The sequence below is a fragment of the Lontra canadensis genome, unplaced genomic scaffold (genome assembly GCF_010015895.1).
Source record: "Lontra canadensis isolate GAN:19392208 unplaced genomic scaffold, GSC_riverotter_1.0 scaffold107, whole genome shotgun sequence".
Lineage (NCBI taxonomy): Eukaryota > Metazoa > Chordata > Mammalia > Carnivora > Mustelidae > Lontra > Lontra canadensis.
In genome coordinates this window covers 142,396-165,874 of record NW_022631101.1, presented here as the reverse complement: position 1 = coordinate 165,874, position 23,479 = coordinate 142,396, and the positions used below count along the sequence as shown (strand labels likewise).

Genomic DNA, 23,479 nt, shown 5'->3' with positions numbered 1-23,479 from the left:
TCATCTGGAGAGGTGATCATGGACTCTGGTGTGTCCCCCTTCCTAGTGGTTTGACCCAAGGGAAGTGACCCACAATCTCTGCCTCAGTTTGTTCACCTGTAACATGGGGATAATAATACCCACTTCACAGAGTTGTTGGGATTCTGAGGTACAGCATGGAGAACGGTCTGCACAGCAGCCCAGCATGGAGCACTCCTTTAATAAACGCTAGGGTCTTCTCTCCCTTCCTTGCAAAGAGGAGGTTCCCGAGGGCTAAGTCCCCTGCTTCCTGCACCCCACCTTCCTGAGATGCGTCACATCACGAGAACTCAGGCTTGCTTGGTTAACCTGTTTAATGTATAGGCACATAGGGAGTTGGAGGCTCGGGACACACGGACACCTCAAGCCACACATTCCTCAGTTCTTCACTCCGCCCTGCCAGGAGGCTGGGGTGCTGGAAGACAGTCGGCTCGGCGGAGGAAGTAGAGATAAGAGGCTGAAGGCACCTGGGCCCCGGCTTTGGCGTAGCAGGCACTCTCGGTAGCACAGCCCCGAGTGGCAAATTTGGGGTTGATGAGACCTGGGAAAGGGGGGATTTCAGAATGGAGTCGGCCCCTAACCCCTCCTTCCTCACCACCCAGGGGGCTTCCCCGCCACTCCCCCCTTCCCATGCCCCACTCCGCATGCCTTCCCCCAGATCCCCGGAGCCACCATCTCCCCTAGAACCTGGCAGTATGGGCCTCCAGTTCTGGGGCCCTGTTCCCTTGTCTAGAGAGCCAGGTTCGCCTCACCAGCCTGCACGTTGCCAGCAAAGTAGACACAGTGGGTTTCCTGGCCAACACAGCGAGCTGACTGGGTCCCCGGACATGTCTCCTGAAAGGGCACCACGCAGGCTGGGCACTGGAGGCCGTTCTCTGTCCGATTGTTCTGGGGAGCTGGGATGAGGGCGGAGGGTAAGGGGCAAGGGGATGATGAGAGCCTTCCCTCATCTCACAGCAACCCCTGGGGGGAACATGGGCTGCAAAGGGACACTGCCTCTATGGGTAAGGAAACTGAGGGGCGAGGGTCAGAGGCAGGTGGGGGTGCACACAGCAGGGCCCTGGGGGTGGGCTGGAAGCCAGTGCTGTCGCGGGGCTGCGCTGGCACTCACGGGGCACCGAGCCCTGGTTGCAGCCGTCGCTCTGGCAGCAGCGGGTGTTGGACACCATGTAGTCCTTGGGGCCCATTGTGGTGGACACGAATCCCGAGTAGCAGTCGCTGTACTTCATGCAGGCCTTGTAGGTGTTCAGTGAGTGGCGGCCCTCTGAAGGACGGGGAACAGGAAGGGAGGGCTCGGGCAGCGCCAGCTGACCGCACTTCAGCGCGGACCCCAGCCAGAGGCAGGGGGCTCGCCCAGTCCTGCACTTCCCACACCCCACGACTGCCTAGGGAGGTCTCTTCTAGCATCCCAAAGCCATGCCCCTTTATCTGCCTGCGGTATGGTCTAGAGTAGTTTATAAGCCCGCCCCCCCCCTGCCTCATTGCCGGAGCCCCCGATCTGCCTTGATGGTCTCTTGAAGCTCCCCATTGCCAAGCCTAGGAGCCTGCCTGACAGGGTCCCTTCTGCCCTCGCCCGCCCCACTCTCATCTTCCAAAGGTCCTACCTATGGCTACCCCCATTCTTGTGTGAAATGGTGTCTCCCAGTCTTCTCCACCTTCCCCTGCAGCTTCCGAATGCCTTCCAACAAACCCTGGGAGCTGCCCCTATCCAACACCCATATCCTCTAAGGTGGTCTCTTGCTGTCCCCACGTCTTGGTTGCAGTGGTCTCTTCCAGTCTCCCCCGCCTTCCTCCTCCCCACCAACTGGTGGTCTCTTCCAACCCAACCCAAGGATTTTCCTCATCACCCCCAAAAGGTGCTTTTTCCCATCTTCCTCTCCCTGGCTCGCAGGGTTCGAATCTCCTGGGGTGGCCTCTTCAAGCCCTTCGGGTCCTTTCACCCACCTGCCAATGCCTGCTGGGTAGGTGGGGCAGCTTGCAATCCTCTATCCCACCCTCCTTACATAACCTCTCTGGTAGGTGTGGTTTCTTCCTACAATCCAGGTGGCCCTCAGCCCCTGACACCACCTTCACACCTGCCCCGACCCCATCATCCCTCCTCTTGTGCCTAACCAATGGTCTTTTTCTGCTTTGAATGAAAAACTCCGCGCCCTCCCCACCCGTGGTCTCTCCATCACTCCCCTAGTCCCCCATCTTTTCTCAGGTCTTGGGTGGTCCCTTCCATTGAAGTCACACCCTCCTCTCCCATGTCACCCACCTGCCTCCCCATCTCCATTTACTTCTCTTCACGATGATTTGCTTCATACTTCAGCGTTATCTTTCCTTTCCTGCCTGGTGTGGTCCCTTTTATGTCTCTCCCTCGACCTCAGTGTCTCAGTATCTCCTTCTCCTGTCAAGAATGGTCCCTTCCAGCCAGCACCACCCCCACCATCCCCAGGGCGGGGGTCTCGTCCTCCTGTTTTGGATGATTCCTCCCCCTCTCACCCTAAATGGTCAACCTGATGACATTCTTCCCAACCCACTGTCTTCTCTATTCTTCCCCCGCCCCAAGATCGTCTTTCCCTCTTCCCTGACCTCCCACATGAGCGCCGTGATGATCCCTCCCTTGGCGCGGAGCTATCTTCACCCTTGAAGGCACCACCACCTCCCCAGCGGGGGACGCCAGGCCCTCCTCGTACTTGTGCACGACTCCCCGACGATGACCACGCATGCGTCCTGGCCGGCCTCGCAGACCTTCATTCTCCCGCTGCAAGTGGGCCCGGAGCCCCTGCACACTTCACAGCTCAGCGGGCACCCTGCAGTGTAGAGAGCCAGGCCGTCAACATGAGGGGCGTGGCCAGCGGACCATGAGTGCGACTTCAGAGTCCAGAGCGAGATGGGGCAAAGGGGGCCGGATTTGGAGTCCTGAGGGAGGAGGGACAGGTGTCTCCGTAATTGTTCATGGGTGGAGCACTGATGGCTGTTCAGGGAACTGTCCAGTGCTCTGGCTGGGACGCTGTGGCGAAGCCAGCAAAGCTGCTTCCAGGGGCGGGAAGCGACTCCACCAGGGAGCCTGTTTACTTAATTACAAGGTTGCGGACTTGGGACGCTAGGGTCCTCTGAGAAGGCTCGGGGACAGGGAGGGGTCCTGGCGAAGGTTTCCATGGGCTTTTGTGAAGCTTCAGGTCCAGCTGTTTCTTTCCTTCTCTCTCTTTTTATTTTTTTTTCCTTCTCTCTCTTTTTAAAATATTTTATTTATTTATTTGACAGAGACACTGCAAGAGAAGGAACACAAGCAGGAACAGTGGGAGAGGGAGAAGCAGGCTCCCCACTGATCAGGGAGCCCAATGCGGGGCTCGATCCCAGGACCCTGGGATCATGACCTGAGCTGAAGGCATATGCTTAACGACTGAGCCACCCAGGCGCCCCATGGTCCAGCTGTTTATTGGACATGAGAACAGGTGTAGGTCTTGGGAATGGTAGAAGAAGCTCAGGCAGGGGAATCTGAGGCCGGGGTCTTCATCCCAGATCAAGAAGGGAGAGTCAAGAGTGGCTCAGTGGGTTAAAGCCTCTGCCTTTGGCTCAGGTCATGATCCCAGGGTCCTGGGATCGAGCCCCGCATGGGGCTCTCTGCTCAGCAGGGAGCCTGCTTCCCCCACTCTCTCTCTCTGCCTGCCTCTCTGCCTACTTCTGATCTGTCAAATAAATAAATAAATAAAATCTTAAAAAAAAAAAAGGGAGAGTCAAGACAAGGAAGGGAGAGTCAAGACGAGGAAGGCAGAGTGGATGGACTCCTTGGCCCTAAGAGAGGAGGCAACTGGGGGCCCAGACACCTGGGTCCTGGGGAAGGTGGAGCTGTCTGAACTCCCGCATCTAAAGGAAGGGGGGCTGGGAGTCTGAATTCTAGAATCCAGGGAGAAAGGAAATCTCTTCCCCCCCAATGCCGCCCGCCCCCCAGCTTTTTTTTCCCTTTTCTAGTCATGCCGTCGTCCAATTCCTAGAATTCATGTCTTATTTTGAGAACTTGCTTGGGGGAAAGAGGATTAAGAGCCCACCAAGCTCCCTCTTTTCTCAAGGATCCAGTCCCATGAGCTTTTGAGCTTTTCTTCCTTTGGGGCCCCAGGCTTTCTCTTCCTTTACTCTCTGCCTTCACCTAGAATCTGAATTCCAAGGGCACCACCTCTTTCCCCCTCCAGGGCTTTTCTGAGTGCTCTCTCACGGTCCTCATGGTCCAGACCCCTCATCACTTACCCAGACCCAGGAGGGTGCAGAGCAGTGTAAAGGCCAGCAGGAAGGTCACCGGTTTCATGGGAGTCCTCATGGTGAATGAACCTGTAGTCCCAGGTCCCCAGCCCTTATAGGAAGCTGAGGAGGGGCGGGTCTGGATCCACCTTTACCCTGGGGTGAGAAATAGCTGAGGTCAGATCTCAGGGCAGGCCTTTGTGGCTCTGGGTTGAGGATATGGGACCAGAATCCAAAGGGGCATGGGCATCTCATGCTCAGCCACCTGCTCTGCAGGGACCCAGGACTCCAGGCTTCTAGCTGCCTCTTCCATCAAGGCCCAGAAAGTCACTTCTCTGTTTTCTGGCCTGAGGTCCAAGGTCAGAGTCGGGTCACTTGATTCCCTGTAGGTGTAGGGTGGCTGCTAGGACTGAGATCCCCTCTCTCTTCTCTCTCTTTCCAAGGAGGCACCCAGCGTGGGTGGGGCCCTATTTGGGAGCGCCCAGCATGTTCAGGCTCGTTCTGCGGGGGATTAGGCGCCCTGTCTCTCTTCCTCCTTCGTGCGCTTGGCTATATTCCCTGTTTTGTGCTTGGGCTGTCCCCAGCTCCAACCCCGCCTGGGGCTGCACCTTTGGGTCTCACGGGGACCGAACAGAGGGATGCCTGTCAACAGGCAGGGGCGGGCGTGGTAGGAGACAGATGCCCACAGGGCACATATTGGGAAACTGAGGCACCGGTGAAAGCATTCTAACTTGGGTGTATCTGGTTTGGATGCATACTTTGGGTCTTATTTAGGTCTTTGATCCACTCTTTCTTAGCCTCAGGCATAACCCTGGAGAGATCGGATATTTTGTTCGTGTGTGCATGGCTGTGGGATAGCGGGGAAGAATGTAACAGTAGGAACCGCTGGAGAGGATCCCGTAGCGGTATGCACCAGCTTCCCTAAGAAAAACCAGTCAGGTCTGCGTACTCCTAAGGCTTCAGTTTGGGTGGTGATGCGTCGTCCAATGAGAATGGCGAATTTTTTTCTAGGGGCCAATCCCGGAGGCCGCTCCTGTTGCCAGGCGCCCAGAAAGCAGCGTGTGAACGTCGACGGGAGGCGGGGCTTAGAGGAAAGCCCGTTGCTAGGGAACTAAGAGCCTCGCTCTGGAGAGGCGCGACTGGGCCTGCGCGGCGTCGACGCGAGAGCCGGCGCGCCGCGGTTTGAAAGGCCCGAGGCCTGTGCGCTTGCGCACTTCAGCCCGCGCAGGGAGTTACCCCCCCCCCCTCCCCGCCCCGAACGCCCCCTCCCCGCCCCGAACGCCCCCCAAACTCGGACCTTCTTTCATCCTTCGCGCCAGGCGAAGCCCAAGACGTTGACATGCCGGAGATCCGTCTCCGCCATGTGGTGTCCTGCAGTAGCCAGGACTTGGTGAGGAGCTGGCTTGGGGGGAGGTTGGAAGACGTCAGGGAATCCATGCGGGGTAACTACAGGAACTTTGGGAGTGTGAAAGGGAACTTCACGGAAGTCTGTGGCGGGTCGTGGGGGAATTCCAGGAGACTATGAGAGAATTCTGGGAGAGATGTGGAATAGGGGAACTTCCGGTCAGGAAAGGAGGACTGGGGAGCATCCAGGAGAAAATGTTATAGGGGACTCTAGGCAGGATGTGGTGGGATTAACGGGGACTTTTAAATCTGGGGGAGTGCAGAGGGCTCGGGAGGACTCAAAGGAATAATCTGAGAGTCGGGGACCGAGCTCTCTTCCCTGTACCCTTACTTTCCCTTTTCCACGCTTATCTCCAGACCCACTGTGCAGAAAACCTTCTCAAGGCGGACACTTACCGAAAATGGCGAGCAGCCAAGGCAGGCGAGAAGACCATCTCCGTGGTGCTCCAGGTGATCCTGCCCTCCCTCGTCTCCTTCCTATAGGAGTCTGGAGACTCAGGGTCCAGACACCGCTCTTGAGCCAACTGGCAGTGGGTTAAGACACTCTCCCTTCTGGACTTGAGCTTCCTTACCTGGAAAATGGGCAGTGTGATTGCTGTGCCCCTTAGCAGAGGACAAAGGTGGTTCCAGGACTAGGCCAGGATGACCATAGGAATCAATGTGTGGCCCGGGTAGTTGCTTTTATTTTCTGGGCCTCAGTTTCCTCAGCTGGAACAGACTGAATCATTTTCAGTATCCTGCCTTCTAAAGTTAGTGGGCTCAGGGTTGGAAGGTGTTTTGGAAGATCATGGAAACCCATCAGCCCCATTTTAAAGATGGGGAAACTGAAGCAGGAGTGGGGGAGGAGTGACATGGCCAGGCTAAGTGCCATTCTAGAATGCTTGCCAGGTTCTTCTGAGTGCTCTCACCCACTCTTCATCCCAATGCTGTGAAGTTGGAGGGAGGCACGGAGGAAAGCGTGGTTTGACCCCGGATGGTTACAGAATTCCAAACGGGCTGTTCCTGTCACAGATAAGAAACTGGTGGGAGGAAAGAGCGCTGAGCGTGTTTGAAGCATCTGCTCTGTGCTGGGTACTGGCCTGGATGGTGTCGCTGTTCACAAGCTTGGTGTGATGCAGGGGCCCTTATCACCATCAGTCAGGGTGTGCTAAGGCTCAGACCCACATTGGTGCTCTGGACACTTTGTCACACACTGGCTTTCTTGATCTTGACACTACTCCTTCTGAACGGAAGGGTCTTTGGGGAGGGATGTTGCAGAGCAAGGCTTACGTGATTGTGTCAAACATTTTCTTGGTCCCTCTCTCGCCCAGTGGTTCCGAAAAAATCTGGGCTCACAGAGCCTTTTCAAGAATTAGAGAGAAGCTGAGCATTCTCTACCCTGGAAAAATATGCGGTCCTATAAGACTTTGTGATTTTAGACATTTAAACATCTCCTCAGTCCTTAGCAGAGTAATAATAATGAGAGCTGGCCTTGATTCAACATTGAAACGGTCAGTTCTGGTTTTGAACACCTCACGTGGATCACCTCATATTGAATCTATAAAAACCCCATGACCTAGAGTTTAGTATTATCTCCATTTGAGAGATGAGGAAACTGAGTCCTAGAGAGGTTATGGCACTTGGCTAAGAGCCAGTGTTTTAAACTGAGGGAGGTACAAAACAAACAGACAAATAAATATATAAACTGAGGGAGGGTACAGGTTGCTCACGATTTAGTCTTGGAACCTGGATTTAAGTCCCCGTCTCTCCCTCTTACTCATTCTGTGACCTCGGGCACATTTTTTCATTTCTCTGAACCTGTTTTCTCACCTGTCCATTGGGAATAATGAGATCTGAGCCCAGGGTCATTGTGAAAATGTGGTGACATAATGTCTGTAAACGTGCTCTGTCAACAGGTGGATGTTTGTATAAAGGGAGGGATTCGTGTTTTTATTACTGGGTGATGATTCTCCGGGGCTCTCTTAGGATCAGGTGACCCTGGGAGAATCACATTCCATTCTGTACCCCAGTTGCAATGGGAGCAGAGAGACCAGAGGCAGGAGAGACGTGACAGGGATGCAGGAACCAGAGGGGCCAGAGCGAAGCACAGGGCTCTCTGGTCTGGGATACCGAGGGAGATATTGTAGCTGTCACTGAAATGGGAAACCCAGAGAAGTGGCAGCTTGAGAAGGTGATACCTTCAGTTGGGATGTGCAGGTGTGCTGTGACTTCGGGACACCTGGGGTCCAGGCCGCAGTCAGAAATCGGAACGGGACCTAGATGAAGACAGAGGTGTGGAAGTTGTCAGCATGGGGGCAGGACCTATAGACTTCGGAGTGAATGGATTCTCATGTTCATTCATCCACTGAGTAATTATGAAGCACCTTCTATAGGCCAAGCACTGTTTTAGGTCCTGGGGCTGTACAAAGACACATGAGACCAAAATATGTTAGTTCTGTGGAGCTTTCACGTTAGGAGGGAAAGACTGGCAAACCAATGCAGAAAGCACGTTGGATGGTGAATGCTGTGGAGGAAACTTAAACCCTTGAGAGGAGAGGGGAATGTTCCAGCTGGGGGAGGAGGCAATGGCAAGAGGTTTTTCTTTTTTTCTTTTATTATTATTTTTTAATATTTATTCGAGAGAGAGAGCATGAGAGAGGAGAAGGTCAGAGGGAGAAGCAGACTCCCCATGGAGCTGGGAGCCTGATGAGGGACTCGATCCTGGTACTCCAGGATCATGACCTGAGCTAAAGGCAGCCGCTCAACCAACTGAGCCACCCAGGTGCCTGGTGTTTTTTTTGTTTTTTGTTTTTTTAAAGATTTTATTTGTTTATTTGAGAGACAGAGAGCACAAGTTGGGGGAGGTGCAGAGGTAGAGGGAGAAGCAGACTCCCCACTGAGCAGGGAGCCCGATGTAGGGCTCGATCCCAGGACCCTGAGATTATGACCTGGGATCCAGGAAGGCCTCCCTGAGCAGGTGTCATTGAGCACAGTGAGCTACATAGAGATGTGGGGAGGAAACAGACTTGGAGGTGACCTGGCATGCTGGAGGAATAGCAAGGAGCCCAGTGTGAGCACAGTGGAGCTGGGCAGGGGAGGAGGGAGGAGACATGAGCTAATGGGTCAGGGTTGGAGGGCCCCCAATGGGCTGACAGCCCAAGAGCCCCTATGAGTACTTGAGTACTTGAGCTTTTACTCTGGATGAGTTGGGAGCTGAAGGGCTCTGAACAAAGGACGTCCAGAAGTGGACTTAGCTTCTCACAGAATCCTGCTTCCCTCGTTGAGAATAAAGCACATGGGGCAGGGGCAAGTGCATCATAGCGGCTGTTAATTTATCCCGCGTGAGAGACACTTGGGGTGATCTGATTGTGTTTGGCGATGCCCAGTATGCAGTGTGACTCCGAATTCACCTAACACTATTTCTGGTTCTTGTTAAGCGAGTGGAAAGGCAGACGTGTCCGGACACCGACTCCTATGGACTAACCCGGGGAGCGTTCTGCCCTGTATTGTTTTCCTCCCAACTCTATTATGCAACTTCTGGATTGCCACACAGGGTGCAACCCCCTGCTGGTGACGGCCGCACACACACCTCTTTTATTTGCCCCCGCTGACGACGGAGGCTGCGTGGCTAACCAGTCAGCGGCTCCCGGAGGGAGTTCCAGCCTCTGGGCTCACTGCTCCTGGGCCAGAGGGCATAGCTGGAACGGGGTCCAGGTAGCTCTGTGGCCCCGCTGATGTGCGCTCTTTGGAAGACATGCCTAGTAGCAATGTGGTGCTCGTTTCGTGGTGGTTTTTCAGTGGCTCTCTGACCACTCAGTTTGCCCTTGTGGTGTTTTAAGCTGTTCTTTGCTTCTTTAATGTGTAACAGGTGTACCGTGAAGGGCACGGTTCAGCGAATCCTCCTGGACTGCAACTTTCGTACTCCCCACCCACCCCCGAGTCACAGGAGGGGCCCAGGCCCCCAGATCCCCCTCTCTCCTTCCTGTCACTGCCCCCCACAGGGTAACCACCATCCTGATTTTTATTTTTATTTTTTAAGATTTTATCTATTTATTTGACAGAGATCACAAGCAGGCAGAGAGGCAGGCAGAGAGAGAGGAAGGGAAGCAGGCTCCCCGCCGAGCAGAGAGCCCGATGCGGGGCTCCATCCCAGGACCCTGAGATCATGACCTGAGCCGAAGGCAGAGGCTTTAACCCGCTGAGCCACCCAGGCGCCCTCCATCCTGATTTTTATTTTTGTATGTAGCACAGGTTCATTTTGCCTCGTTTTGAATTTTGTGTAGATGGAAGCACACGGTATAGACGTCTGTGGCTGCTGTCACTCAGCGTGTTTGTTATTTCGATCCTGTCGGTAGCTGTAGCTGTGGATGGCTTGTTCTCATTTCCGTATAGTACTCAATAGCTGGAGAACACCACTGCAGTTTTAGTAACTTTTTTTTTTAAAGATTTTATTTATTTATTTATATGAGAGAGAGAGAGAGAGAGAGAAGGAGCAGGGAGGAGGGGCAGAAGGAGAGGGAGAAGCAGACCCCCCCACTGAGCAGAGAACCCTATAAGGGTCTCGATCCCAGGACCCCGGGATCATGACCTGAGCCAAAGGCAGATGCTTAACTAACTGAGCCACACAGATGCCCCAGTTTTATTAACCTTTTTGAATGAGTATTATATGTATATGGTACAAAATTTAAAAGGCACAAAAGGGTTTACACCCCCTCTCCCTGCTTGTTCCCACCCCCTCCTGCTTCCTCCATAGGCAGCCACTGTTGGCAGTTTCTCACCTGGCCCTCCGGGGTCGCTGAGCCCCCATAAACAGTTTGTCCGCCTCTTCCACCAAGTACATTGTATATGCACCGTTCTCCTCCTCCCCCCCCGCCCCCCACTTTCTTTCAAATAACAATAGATCTTGGAGATCTACTGGCACTGGGTAAAGTTCTATCTGATTCCTTTAAACGGAGCATAACCGTGCCTTTCCTGGACATGGAACAGTTTTTTAACACAGTGTCTCTTGGGAACTTTGTGAGCCTTCCCAGCCCCATTTGTTTTCCTGCCGTGAGTTATGCCTTCCTGAGAATGGTGCACGTGAACCTGGCCACGGATGACTGGCATTTCATGCTTGCCCATCTCCTAACCACAAACACAACACTCATTTTTTTTTTTTTTTAAGTTGGTGTGTAGCCCATTGTGGGGCTTGAGCTCACAACCCTAAGATAAAGACCTGAGCTGAGATCAGTAGTCAGGTGCTTAACCAACTGAGGCCAGCTGCCCCACATTTTTTTAAAGATAAAATTGACATAACATGAAATTCACCATCTCAACCATATAAAGCATACAGTTCAGTGGGTTTTGGCATCTTGACAGCTTTCAGCTATCAACTGCCGCTAGTCGAGAACATTTTCATCGCCCCAAGAAACCCCATCACCATTCAACAGCCTTTCCTTATTCCCCTGCTCCCCAAGCTGCCCCTAGCAACCTCTGATCCACTTTCTGTCTCTATAGATTTGTCCCTTCTGGACCTTTCACATAAACTGGATCATACACTATGACCCTTGTGTCTGGTTTCTCTCACCGAGCACGCGCTCATGGTTCCTACGTGTTGTCCCGTGTGTCAGCCTTTTCTGTTCCATCAATGGATACACCATATGATGTATGTCTGCTCATAAACTGATGGACGTTTGGGTTGTCTCCGTGTGGGAACAGAGTAGTTGGAAATTCTTTACCACAAAGAGGAAATACAAGGCAGTATGTGGGCGTGTTCAAAGTAGAAGTATGTATGCAGAAAAAAATCATTCACTCAAAATACAGATTGAGCCTTGTGCTTTGTCACGGAGGAGAGGTAAAGATAGTGGCTTTTTTTTAATTTTAAGATTTTATTTATTTATTTGACAGAGAGAGACACAGTGAAAGAGGGAACACAAGCAGGGGGAATGGGAGAGGGAGAAGCAGGCTTCCTGCCGAGCAGGGAGCCCGATGAGGGGCTTGATCCCAGGACCCTGGGATCATGACCTGAGCTGGAGGCAGCCTCTTAACAGCTGAGCCCCCCAGGCGCCTCAAGATAGTGGCTTTTTACCTCGAGGGTTGAAATAGGAGAGTTGAGAAAGAGTGTAGGCTGTAGGCAGGCAGCTGCTGGGTCAAATTTTTCTCCATTGTTAGCCGTGTGTGACATGTGAACTATTTCTTTAACCTGTCTGAGCCTGTTTGCCCATCTGTAACACCGGGAGAGGTAACAGACCCTTCCTTCTAAGGTAGTTGTGTGGTGAGGATTCAGCGATGCCTGGCCCACAAAGAGCTCAGCCAGTCATGATAGATAAGAGTCATGGCGTCTAAAAGATGTCCACATCCTGATCCCTAGAACCTGGGCAGAGAGGACCCTATGGACATGATGGAGTTAAGGATCTTGAGATAGTGAGATTAGCTTGGGTTACTTGGAGGAGGAGGAGGAAGAGGAGACCCAGCGTCCTCACAGGGGTCCTTATAAGGGAAAGAGGGAGGCAGGAGAACCAGAGAAGGAGACATGAAGAGGGAAACAGAGGCTGGAGTGATGCCCTTGCTGGCTTTGGAGGCGGAGGAGGGGGCCACAAGATGAGGAATGCATGTGGCTTCTAGAAGCTGGAAATAAGGCGCGGAAACAGATTCTCCCCTAGAACCTCCAGAAGGAATGCAGCCCCACTCACACCTGGATTAAAGCCCTGTGAGACCAAATTTCAGGCTTCTGACCTCCAGATCTGTAAGAGATACTGTTTTTAGCCAGTGAGCTTGTGGTCATCTGTTCCAGCAGCAGTAGGAAACAAGGACACCAGGGCCCCGGCACACAGTGAGAATCTGAAAGTGTTGGTCATGATGATTCCTTTGTGACAAATGCGGACCTTGAGGAAACTACCTCACCAAAGCCACTTGGTTAGGAAGAGTAGAGCCCAATTTACAACTCAGGGGGCATTTGTTCCTTCAGCGAATGGTTGCCAGGTGCTTTCCATCTCTCTGGTTTCCATCTGTCCATCAGGAACATATGAAAGGCTTTCTGTGGGAACAGTGTCAGCTGATACTTATGGAGCATTTGGTCTGTGGCAGGCACTATTCAAGGGGCTTTACACGTAGCCGTCATTTGAATCTTCACAACGACTCTCGCTGTTAGAAGTTGTCACTGTGCCCATTTTACAGGTTAGGAAACTGAGGCACAAGGGGTAAGGTGAAATTCTTTGCTCTAGGATTACACAGACCATACACCGTTCAGTGTTCAGGACACAGTGGGAAATGACTTAGATATTGTCTTTGCCCTCATGGAGCTTAAAAGTCTGGTGGGGGAAACAGATGCTAGACAAATGCAAACAAAAAGCATTGTTACATAATATTAAGTTGTGATAACTGAAGAAAAAGAAAAGTGGTTTAGGCAAGGGGAATGGCAAGTGCAAAGGCCCTCTGGTGGAAAGGAGCCATTCTGTTCTTGGGACGGAAGGAAGGCCAGCACGGCTGGAGGAGAGACATCAAGTGTAGCAGGAGGCTGAGAAGTCAGACTAGGACCTGTGTATCTAGACAGCACCGCACACCGTCCCAGGGTTCAGAGCTGTGAAGGCAGGGGGAGCCCATTCCCTCAGCACCGCCTCTTTCCCTAGCGTACCTGTGATGTGGCAGAGGAGTGCATGTGGACCCCAACCAGCCTTCCTGAGCTCCAGGCCCCGCTCTGCCACTCACCAGCTGTGTGACCGTAGGGAAGTTACATAACCGCTTCCTGTCTCCGGTCGCTTGTGTGTTAAGTGGAGGTAATAATAGCCCCCGCCTGGCAGAGCGGTTGGGAGGAGAGGAGATGCACGGATTACGTGTCTACTGCAACGTGAGCGCCTCAGTGTTTGCTGCAAGTGCTCCTGCAGTGTTATTTTTGTGAGTCATCTCAGCTCCTTTCAGAAGGAGGGTTATTATGACAGCCCGCCCGTTCCACACAAAAGGAAACCATCGCTCAGAGAGGTTGCGTGGCCCCCAGGCTTGCACAGCTTGGAAATGGCAGGGTTGGATTTGAACCCAAGCTCGCCTCCCCTGAAGTCCAGGCTCCTTCCTCCCTTGTAGGGATGTTCCTGTTTGTGGCAGCGGGTGGGCAAAGTCTGGGCGACCTCTCTATGGCAGGTGATAGGGCCGTCTGGAGCGTCGGATGCTCCTGGGGCAGTGGACTAGGTACCTTTGAGAGCTGTGATGGCTTGTGATTCTAGAAGCCAAAGAGAAGAGCCTAAAACTGGAGAGTAGACTTGGGTCAGCCGTTCCTAACTGCCTTCTACCCTCACATGGCTTTCTGTGCCTTTAACTGTCAAGACAGGAATGGCAGAGCCTTGGTGGGGAGCCTTCCTCCACATAGATTACTCTTTTCTTCCTTCAGAAAGTAATTACAGTGGGGCACATGGGTGGCTCAGTGGGTTAAATCCTCTGCCTTCGGCTCAGGTCATGATCCCAGGGTCCTGGGATCGAGCCCCGCATCGGGCTCTCTGCTCAGTGGGGAGCCTGCTTCCCCCTCTCTCTCTGCCTGCCTCTCTGCCTACTTATGATCTCTGTCAAATAAATAAATAAAATCTTGAAAAAAAAAAAGTAATTACGGGGCACTGAGTGGCTCAGGGGGTTAAGCTTATGCCTTCAGCCAGGTCATGATCCCAGTGTCCTGGGATCGATCCCCGCATCAGGCTCCCTGCTTGGCAGGGAGTCTGTTTCTCTCTCTGCCTGCTGCTCCCCCTGCTTGTGCACTCTCTCTCTCTTACTCTTGTTCTATCTCAAATAAGTAAAATCTTAAAAAAAAAAAAAAAAAAAGAGTAATTATGGAGGATTGACTGACAGTGCCTCCTGACCGGCCGGGCACGGTGCCTCCTACATGCGGTGCAGTGTGGCCTGGTATTGGCGCATGTACTCCTGGAGTTGGGGATTTTCCCCATTTTACAGATGAGGATACCGAGGCTCCAAAGATTGTCTGAAATGGCCATTTCGGCAGTGTATGGCAGAGCTGGGATTCAAACCCAGAAATCCTTGGTGAGCAAAACTACACCAGGCCTGTACCCTGAGGGAGCTTCCTCAGAGTCCTATGTGACCAGGGAGACGGGACAGATGTGCCATTTGTATGCATGGTTATTTGAATGAAGTCGGAAGCCTGGCAGGTGGTGTCAAAGAGAGCTCTAAGGTGGCAGGTTCCACACAGATCTGGCAGAGTCTGGAGGCGTTGGGGAGGCAAGCATGGGGCTTATGCATTCATCCAGGGAAAATTTTCTGAGCTCCTACTCTGGGCCATGCCCTGTGCTACATGCGGGGGACACGGTGACACCCCTCACCCTGGCACCCACAGTCACTGAGCTGACATTACAAGGAGATGTGGTGGGTATCCCTCTCCCGAGGTTCCACAGTGAGGCCAGGGGCAGTGCAAGCACTGACAGTGGCTCTCCCCCTCCCGCAGTTGGAGAAGGAGGAACAGATACACAGCGTGGACATTGGCAATGACGGCTCGGCCTTCGTGGAGGTGCTGGTGGGCAGCTCAGCCGGAGGCGCTGGGGAGCAAGACTACGAGGTAAGCAGGGCTTTAAGATGGGCCCCATGCTGATCCCTGCCCCAGGTGCCCCATCACCCCCTTCCCCCTGGGGTAGGTGCCAGGCTGGTGTAGAGATGAGTCACACTGCCCTCTGCCCTCTGGAGGAGGAGGCACAGGTGAAAAACTGCACACCGGGGTAGAGACCCACATTTGCATCGGGGGCGGGGGCATAACTAGACATACTTGTCTGGTCTAAGGGACACCGCTGCTTGAGAGCAAAACCGCTTTTCTCTGGTCCCCGAGGTTCTCACAGATGTCCTGGCAAGTTGAGATTCCGCATTGATTGGGATGCCTCTGTTAGTCACTTCATATGGGACAAATGTTTACAAGAAGGGATGCTTTTTGCTCTATTACAGATATTTTTATTTTTTAAAGTTTTTATATATTTGAGAGAGAGAGAAATCAAGTGTGGAGCGGGGGAGGACAGAGTCTGGAGAGGGAGAAGCAGACTTCCCGCTGAGCAGGAAGCCTGGCATGGGCTCGATCCTAGGACCCCGGATCATGACCTGAGTTGAAGGCAGATGCTTAACTGACTGAGCCACCCAGATGCCTTTATTTTATTTTATTTATTTGGGAGAAAGAATGTGTCAGTGTGAAGAGCTGGGGGCAGAGGGAGAGGGAAAGAATCTCCAGGAGATCCCCGCTTAGCTTGGAGCCCGACATGGTGCTCTGGCCCAGGACCCTGAAACTATGACCCAAGCCAGAATCAGAAGTCGCCACTTAACTGCCTGAACCATCCAGGTGCCCTGCTCTGTTACAAATATCTTAAAAGTTGGTATGATCTTTTCCGTACTGGTTGAATTCATTAGAGCTGTGTTGGTGAGACCATAGTTAGCCAGCTGTTTAATCCACAAAATGTCTTGGGGTAGAAATAAACCTACTTGAAAAAACAAGTTTACAATTTAAGTAAACAGTAAACCAGTTTTCTACGAGATGAGTTTTTTCCTTGCAGTGAGAAATTGTTTTTAGTTGAAGTATATTTTGCGTACAATAAAATGCGCAGATCTTAGTGTACAGGTCAAGGAGTTCTGACAACTGTATGCACCAGTGTAACCGGCCCCCAAGTCAAGACATGGAGCATTACCAGCATCCTGGGGAGGTCACTCGCACCCATTTGCAGTCACGCCCCATCCCCCCACCTTTGCCAGCTCAGGCAGCCTCTGGTCTCTTCTGTCACTACAGACTAGTTTTGTTGGTGGTAGAATTTCATATAAATGGAATTTGCTCTTTTTTTATGGCTGGGTTTTTTCACCATGTCCTGATTTTCGAGATTCTTCCATATTGCTGAGACCACAATTTGTTTCTCCATTCTCTTGTGGGTGGGCACAAGCTGCTGTGAACATTTTTGTACAAGCCTCTGCATGGAGATCTCTTCTGCGTGAATATCTACGAGTGCAATTACGTTCTCTTAGGGTAAATGGATGTCTTAACCTTACTGGACTTGACAGTTTCCAAAGTGGTTGTACCATTTTACGTTCCCCTCAGTGGAAGCTGAGAGTTCTAGTTGTTCCGTATCCTTACCTGTCCATGATGTTGCCAATCGTTAATTTCTTAAATTTCAGCCATTCAGATCGCACATGGTGGTATTTTATCATGGCTTTAAGTTGCATTCTCCTGACAAGTAATGACATCGTGTAACCTTTCGTGTACTTACTACCCTATCTTACTTTATGAAGTGTCTATTCAGGTCTTTTGCTTGTTTTTTATTGTTTTGTTTGTTTGTTTGGTTGGTTGGTTTTTTGTCCTGGATGTTAATCATGGGCTTGTTTATTTTTTTCTTTCTTTCTTTTTTTTTTTTTTTTTTTCAGATATATGTGTTACAGATTTTCCCCCAGTCTGTGACTTGCCTTTTCATTATCTTTAAAAAATTTTTAATTAAAGCATAATTACCATACAGTGTTATAGTAGTTTCAAGTGTGCAATGTAATGATTCAACACTCCTGTGCCTCACTCAGTGCTCATTGTGGTCTGTGTACTGACCTTTCCATTATTTTAACAGTGCCTTTTGATTGAGCTGATGACGTCCAATCAAGGTGTTTGTTTGTTTGTTTGTTTGAAGTTTCTTTTTCTCTTTCTTCCTTCCTCCCTCCCTTCTTCTCTCCCTCTTTCTATATTTCTCCTCTTTTCTTTTCTTTCTTACTGCTAAGTGCCTTTTGGGTTCTGTAAGGAATATTTGTCTGTCCCAAAGTCACGATACTCTGTATAAATTTCTTATTGCTGCTCTAACAAATGACACAAACTCAGTGGCTTGAAGCTGTAACACAAACTTACTTTCTTACAGTTCTGTTTCAGTGGGCTAAAATCTTAGTGTTGGCAGGGCTGGGTTTCTTCTGGAGGTCCTAGGGGAGGATCCATTTCCTTACCTACCGCAACTTCTGGAGGCTGCCTGCATTTCTTGGCCTGTGGCCCCTTCCATCTTCAAAGGCACTGATGACAATACTCTAACATCTGCTTCCGTCCTCACTTCTCTGACTCTCCTGTGTCGCTCTTCCTTATAAAGGCCCTTGTGATGACACTGGGCCCACCTGGATAACCCAGGCTTATCTCCCCACCTCAAGATACTTAATCACAGGGGCGCCTGGGTGGCTCAGTGGGTTAAAGCCTCTGCCTTCGGCTCAGGTCATGATTCCAGGATCCTGGGATTGAGCCCCACGTCGGGCTCTCTGCTCAGCGGGGAGCCGCTTCTTCCTCTCTCTCTCTCTCTGCCTGCCTCTCTGCCTACTTGTGATCTCTGTCTGTCAAATAAATAAATAAGTAATCTTAAAAAAAAATACTTAATCACATCTGCCAAGTCCCTTTTGCTATGTTCACAGGTGCTAGGGAGTAGCACATGGACCTCTATGGGGTGCCATGATTCTTCCTACCGTCATCTTCTGTGTTTTCTTCTAGAAGCTTTATAATTTTAGATTTTTTTATCTTAATTTTATAATTATATCTAAAATTTTATAATTTTAGATTTTACATCTCTGGTCCATTTCAAATGAATTTTTGTATATTGTGTGAAGTAGAGGACAAGGTCCTTTTTTTTTTTTTAATGTTTGTTGAAAATACTCTTAAAAAAAAGATTTTCCTGGGGTGCATGGCTGGCTGAGTCGGTAGAGCATGCAACTCTTGATCTCAGGGTTGTAGATTTGAGCCCCACATTGGGTATAGAGATTACTTAAAAATAAAATCTTTATATAAAAATGATTATCCTTTTCCCACTGAACCGTTTTGGCTCTTCTATTGCAAAGTGATGGATATATATGTGTAGGTTGATTTCTGTACTCTATGTTCTGTTTCATTGATATGTACCTTTATCTTTGTGCCGATACCACACTGTCCTAATAGTAAATACTGGAATCAGATTGTGTTGGGCTTCCATCTTGGTCTTCAGTAGTCTCTTGACTCTTCTAGCTCCTTAGCATTTATTTCCATGTAAATCATAAAACCAGTTTGTCAATAACTTTATTTATTCCAGACTTACAGAAAAGTAGTACAAAGGGTTCCCTGATAATATTCACTCAGATTCCCCAGATGTTAACACATGGGTACATATTTTTCAGTGAACTGAAAGTAAGTTGCAAACATGATTTCCACATTATCCCCGTACACTACAGCGGATATTTCCTAAAAAGAGAGACATTTTCTTACTTACTTAATAAATAAATAAGAAGAACCAGAAGCCTTCCTCTTAATATCACATTGGCCAACTGAGTCATGTCCCCAACCCCGACCAGCCACTGGCAGAGAGAATTGCACTGCTTGGACCAGGCATGGCTTATCCTTCAGTATTGGGCACATAGGCCTTCCACTCTTTTTCAGAACTGCCTTATCCATTTGATTCTCCTTGTCCCCTCATCATACTGTCAGGATCTCCATTTATTTCTTTAAACTATTAAATGTACTTTTGTATTGTGTTTGATAATTTAAATGGATGCAGCCTTTGTGAGTCCGAGTCTGCAGTTTGTGGTTTCTGCTGCTTGTTTCCATATGCCTTACAGTGTGTGTGTGTGTGTGTGTGTGTGTGTGTGTGTGTGTGTACGTGTGTACCTCTGATCTTTGGGAATGTGTCTGTGGGGAATGTCTGAGGACCTGGTTTGAAGTACATTCCTCCAAAGAGGATCTGCCACCGCGTGGGTGATCTTGTGTACACAGGTCTGCTGGAGGAAAGATGTTAGGGTTTGAAGCCGATGGCCAAGCCAAGAAAGAATTCTAGAGACGTCTTTGGTGCAAAAAGCTGGTTTTATTAAAGCATGGGGACAGGACCCAGGGGACAGAAAGAGCTGCACTGGGGTCATGAGGAGTGGCCCATTATATACTTTCAAGTTGGAAAGGGCTTAGGGATAGTGTAAGCCTCCCAGGTATTTTGGAAACAAGGTTTCCAGGATCCTGAGGGGGCTAGCTATTGTTAAGAAAAAGGTCATTTATTTTAGTAAAAACTCAGTCCTGTGACTCTTCAGATATATATCAGTGAGTCATAAGCTTGGCGGATGACTACCAACATATATCTCGGGGGACAGAGATAAAGGACGTTTCCAAAGGAGTTTTTATTTGTTAAAGTACACTTAGAGAGGGGCACCTGGGTGGCTCAATGGGTTAAAGCCTCTGCCTTCAGCTCAGGTCATGATCTCGGGGTCCTGGGATCAAGCCCCGCATCAGGCTCTCTGCTCAGCTGGGAGCCTGCTTCCCTTCCTCTCTCTCTGCCTGCCTCTCTGCCTACTTGTGATCTCTCTGTGTCAAATAAATAAATAAATAATCTTTTAAAAAGTACACTTAGAGGATCCCGGGGGTCAGGCTGAGATGGCCTTTTGTCCTTAACAAAGTATTAGCATTGAGGCAGCTGAGTTCCTAGAGGAATGTCACTCTTCCTGTCTCAAGGACTTGTCAGCGGGCTGGCTGTAGGTGGTAAGGAAATTAAAGAATTTTTTTTTCTGCCTTTGTTTCGCACATCAGGACCACTTAAAGTCTTCAGCTTGGGTTTTTCCGTGCAGATAGTTCATGTGAATTTTTTGCTCCAAATCCTTGAGAATACAGTCTTGTGCTTAGGATTCTTCCAGATCTCTGTTCTCCAGAGGAAAGGCCTCGCACCGACTCACTCCACAAGGCATTTTCCCCTAATTTACTCACGGAAAGTGTTGCCCTTTGAGGAGGCTCAGCTCTGTTGGAGTTGGGTGATGGTCCATGAGGAGCTACTGTTTTTCCTTGACCAGAGCCCAGGCTTTATCTTCTGTTCCCAACCAACCCTGCCCCCACCATCCATTAAAATTACATTCTCTGGTACCCAGAGTCAGCGCCCAGGCAAACACTAACCTCAGTGCCACCTGCCCTGTGGGTCAGGGTCCTGCCAAGAAACTGAAACCACACCAGTTATCGTAACAGAGAATTTAACATAACGAATTAGCAACTATATATTGAACCCAGGAGGCAAGAAGACTCAGGTGCCGTGTAGAAGTAATGCGGGGAGCAGCTGCCACCCCTTGGGTTGGGGGAGCAAAAGGACATGGTTGGAATTCCTGAAACCTCAACGTTTAGAAGCTCGGAAGTGGGGTTCCACAGAGCTGAAACGCAGACCTGCTGGAATCCCTGAGAGGGTCCGGATGATACCAGCTCCGCAGATGTTAAAATGCTGAAACCAGATCCCCCTGCGGCCCTGGGGAGGGCTGCTGCCAAAGCGGAAGCGCACCAGGGGTGATGCTTGCAGGGGCCGCCAGAAGCCAGAGCACAGAAGCGCATCTCTCCTCCCTCCTTTTGCCTCTCGACCTCTCTGTGGCTCCCCCTACTGGCAGGGCCCCCGGGAAGGAGCGGCTGGACAGGAGCCATGTTCCTGCCCAGCCTCCCAGTGCTGAGCCCCAGGAGAACCACTTAGAGCTGGTGCAGCTCTCCTAGCCCCCTGGATTCCGTTCTCCCGGGCCTGGCCTCCCTCCTACTTGCTCTGCTTTCCGTGAACTCAGCCGTGCGTTTCCAAAAGGTGTTTGAGCATTGTACCAGCCATTGTGATTATTCTCTGCTGGGAGGGTCCGTGGAGTGGGCTCTGTGGCCAGTGAGAGAAGAGCCTGTGGAAGAACTGGGCTGTGGTTCATGGAGACCTGGACGTAGAGGGATCCCCGGGGCCTGTGTCAGGGGGGAACTGACCGGCGGCCCAGAAGCAAGGGAGCAGAGAGGTTTTGAGGCATGTGGAGGTGCAGGCCAGATCTGGCGACTCTCTGGACCCTGCCCAGGCCCCCGCTTTCTTCCCGGCCCCTGGGAGGTGTCATTGAAGTCAGCCAGTCCTGGTTCTCCTTCAGTGTTCCTTCCCCCAGGTCCTGCTGGTCACCTCATCTTTCATGTCCCCTTCTGAGAGCCGCAGTGGCTCAAACCCCAACCGTGTTCGCATTTTCGGGCCCGACAAGTTGGTCCGGGCAGCAGCGGAGAAGCGCTGGGACCGCGTCAAAATCGTTTGCAGCCAGCCTTACAGCAAGGTACCTGGGGCGGGAGCTGGGGGCGCAGGGTCCTCGGTCCGGGGCCAGCATGGAGTCCCAGAGGGCTGGGAGGACGAGGCAGCCGGTCTCCCCTGGGGATCAGGAGCAGGCTGGTTCCCAGAGGTCACTGAAGCGGGTTTGTGATCCTTCCCATAGGTGATTCCCTAGAGGATGTCTGGGAAGGGCGCATGCAGGATCTCAGGGGAATGGGAGAAGGGGGCAGCTGACTTGGCAGAGGAGCAGTCTGACAGTTACCATCATGGGATCTGGAGTCAGACGCCTGGGTCCACCACTTCTTAGCTGTGTGACCTTGGGCAAGTGACTTAACCTTTCTGGCCTCAGTTTCCTGCTCCTCGTAGGGTTGCCGTGAGGTAGGGATGTTAAGCTGTGGTAATAGCAAGACTCGAGTATGTCATGATACCACACTGTGGAAGTAGACTCTCGGGGTCCTGTCTTGCGGGGTGTTTGGCCAGTCATCCAGGGTCCTGGGCTCTGCGTCCAGCCGGAAGAGTGGAAAAGAGCCTGGAGAGCATTTCTGTGTCCCAGATGTGGCACTCAGTGCTCCCTCCCCTTCTGTGGTTAGGAATTCGGGCGTGCAAGAGAGGATTCGCTCAGACCCTCAGCAGCCACGTGGCTGACGGAGCTGGTGCACGTAGGGCTTATAGCCGAGCCTGGCCCAGAGTTAGGGCTCACTAGCAGCTTGATGTTATTATCGTCCTCATTGTCCCCTGGGCACCTCCCTAGACATGTTTGTCCACAAGAGGCAAAGAGCCATAAAGGGTCTCTCCAAGTGAAAGGGGTTTGGGGCCAGGCCTCTGTCTTTGGCCAGTCTTCCTAACACCCGCCCTTCGTTCCCAGGACTCCCCCTATGGCCTGAGTTTTATACGGTTTCACAGCCCCCCAGACAAAGAGGAGGCAGAGGCCTCACCCCAGGTAAGCTCTGTTCACCACCCCGCAGAGCCTTCTCCCTACTGCTTCACCCCTGCCTGCCAACAGCCCCTCACTGTGCTGACCTTGTGAGACCTTAGAAGGTGACCAAGCTTGGCCAGTTCCGCGTGAAGGAGGAGGATGAGGGTGCCAACTCCCTGAGACCCGGCGCCCTCTTCTTCAGCCGGATCAATAAGACGCCCCCAGGTGGGTGTCCTCAGTGAGCCCAGGGTTGGAACCTGGACGTGGGTCTGAGGGAGAAGGAGCCTAGGGACTCCTGAATCAGAGGGAGGAGGTGGCTGGGGGCCTGGACTCCTGTATCACTACTGGGCTTTGGGAACAACACTCTGTCCCCTGGGTAGAAGTGGAAGGGTCTCAGGGCCCAGCCCTCTCACCCCGGCTCCACGTTCTCCCTCGGTAGCCACAGCCAGTGACCCGGCAGGACCCAGCTACGCAGCTGCCACCCTGCAGGCCTCTAGTGCCGCCTCTTCAGCCTCTCCCATCTCCAGGGCAGTAGGCGGCACCTCCAAGGTGAGACTGTCAGACCCTGGTGGGGTGGAGAGGGCAGAGAGAGGCTAGAGGCTCAGGTCATCCCAACCTCTCAGCCTCAGGAGTCCCCCAAAGGGAAGAGAAAGTTGGATTTGAACCAAGAAGAAAGGAAGACACCCAGCAAACCATCAGCCCAGCCCTCACCACCTGCTGTCAAGAGACCCAAATGTGAGCGCTGGCTTCCTTGTTCTCAAAGGGGCCTGTGCTCTTCTGTCCTCGGAGAGGAGGGGTTGGGGGCCTGGACCCTCGGGTCTGAGGGAGGAGGGGCTGGAGGTCCTGACTTCTGTGTCCGAGGGAGGAGGGGCTGAGGCTAGGACCCCTGGGTCTGAGCGAGGAGGGGGCTGGGGGCAGGACCCCTGGGTGTGGGGGAGAAGGGACTGGGCTTAGTCCCAGC

At 51.7% G+C, this 23,479-nt stretch overlaps 2 protein-coding genes across 6 annotated transcripts in view; one reads left to right on the top strand and one right to left on the bottom strand.

Moving 5' to 3' along the window:
* Positions 1-379: 379 nt before the first annotated feature.
* PINLYP (phospholipase A2 inhibitor and LY6/PLAUR domain containing) lies at positions 380-4,410 on the bottom strand. Its single transcript, XM_032839457.1, has 5 exons — positions 4,249-4,410; positions 2,697-2,813; positions 1,130-1,282; positions 771-914; positions 380-559 (listed from the first exon to the last, which is right to left on the bottom strand). Exons 1-5 carry the CDS (start codon positions 4,316-4,318, stop codon positions 405-407), a joined length of 639 nt encoding a protein of 212 aa, XP_032695348.1. The 5' UTR covers positions 4,319-4,410; the 3' UTR covers positions 380-404.
* A 1,096-nt stretch (positions 4,411-5,506) lies between these two features.
* The window catches only part of LOC116856172 (persulfide dioxygenase ETHE1, mitochondrial), a 50,382-nt gene continuing 32,409 nt past the window's right edge, over positions 5,507-23,479 (top strand). For 3 of the 5 annotated variants that reach the window (XM_032839448.1, XM_032839447.1, XM_032839450.1), the window contains exons 1-8: positions 5,507-5,629; positions 6,001-6,093; positions 15,038-15,148; positions 21,451-21,609; positions 22,468-22,542; positions 22,638-22,743; positions 22,958-23,067; positions 23,142-23,253. In XM_032839448.1, coding sequence (XP_032695339.1) covers positions 5,579-5,629; positions 6,001-6,093; positions 15,038-15,148; positions 21,451-21,609; positions 22,468-22,542; positions 22,638-22,743; positions 22,958-23,067; positions 23,142-23,253 — 817 coding nt within the window. In that variant the 5' untranslated portion in view covers positions 5,507-5,578. Of the gene's footprint in view, positions 5,630-5,672; positions 5,682-6,000; positions 6,094-6,295; positions 6,315-15,037; positions 15,149-21,450; positions 21,610-22,467; positions 22,543-22,637; positions 22,744-22,957; positions 23,068-23,141; positions 23,254-23,479 lie in introns of those variants that run through there. The other 2 variants (XM_032839451.1, XM_032839449.1) reach the window with 2 other exon arrangements.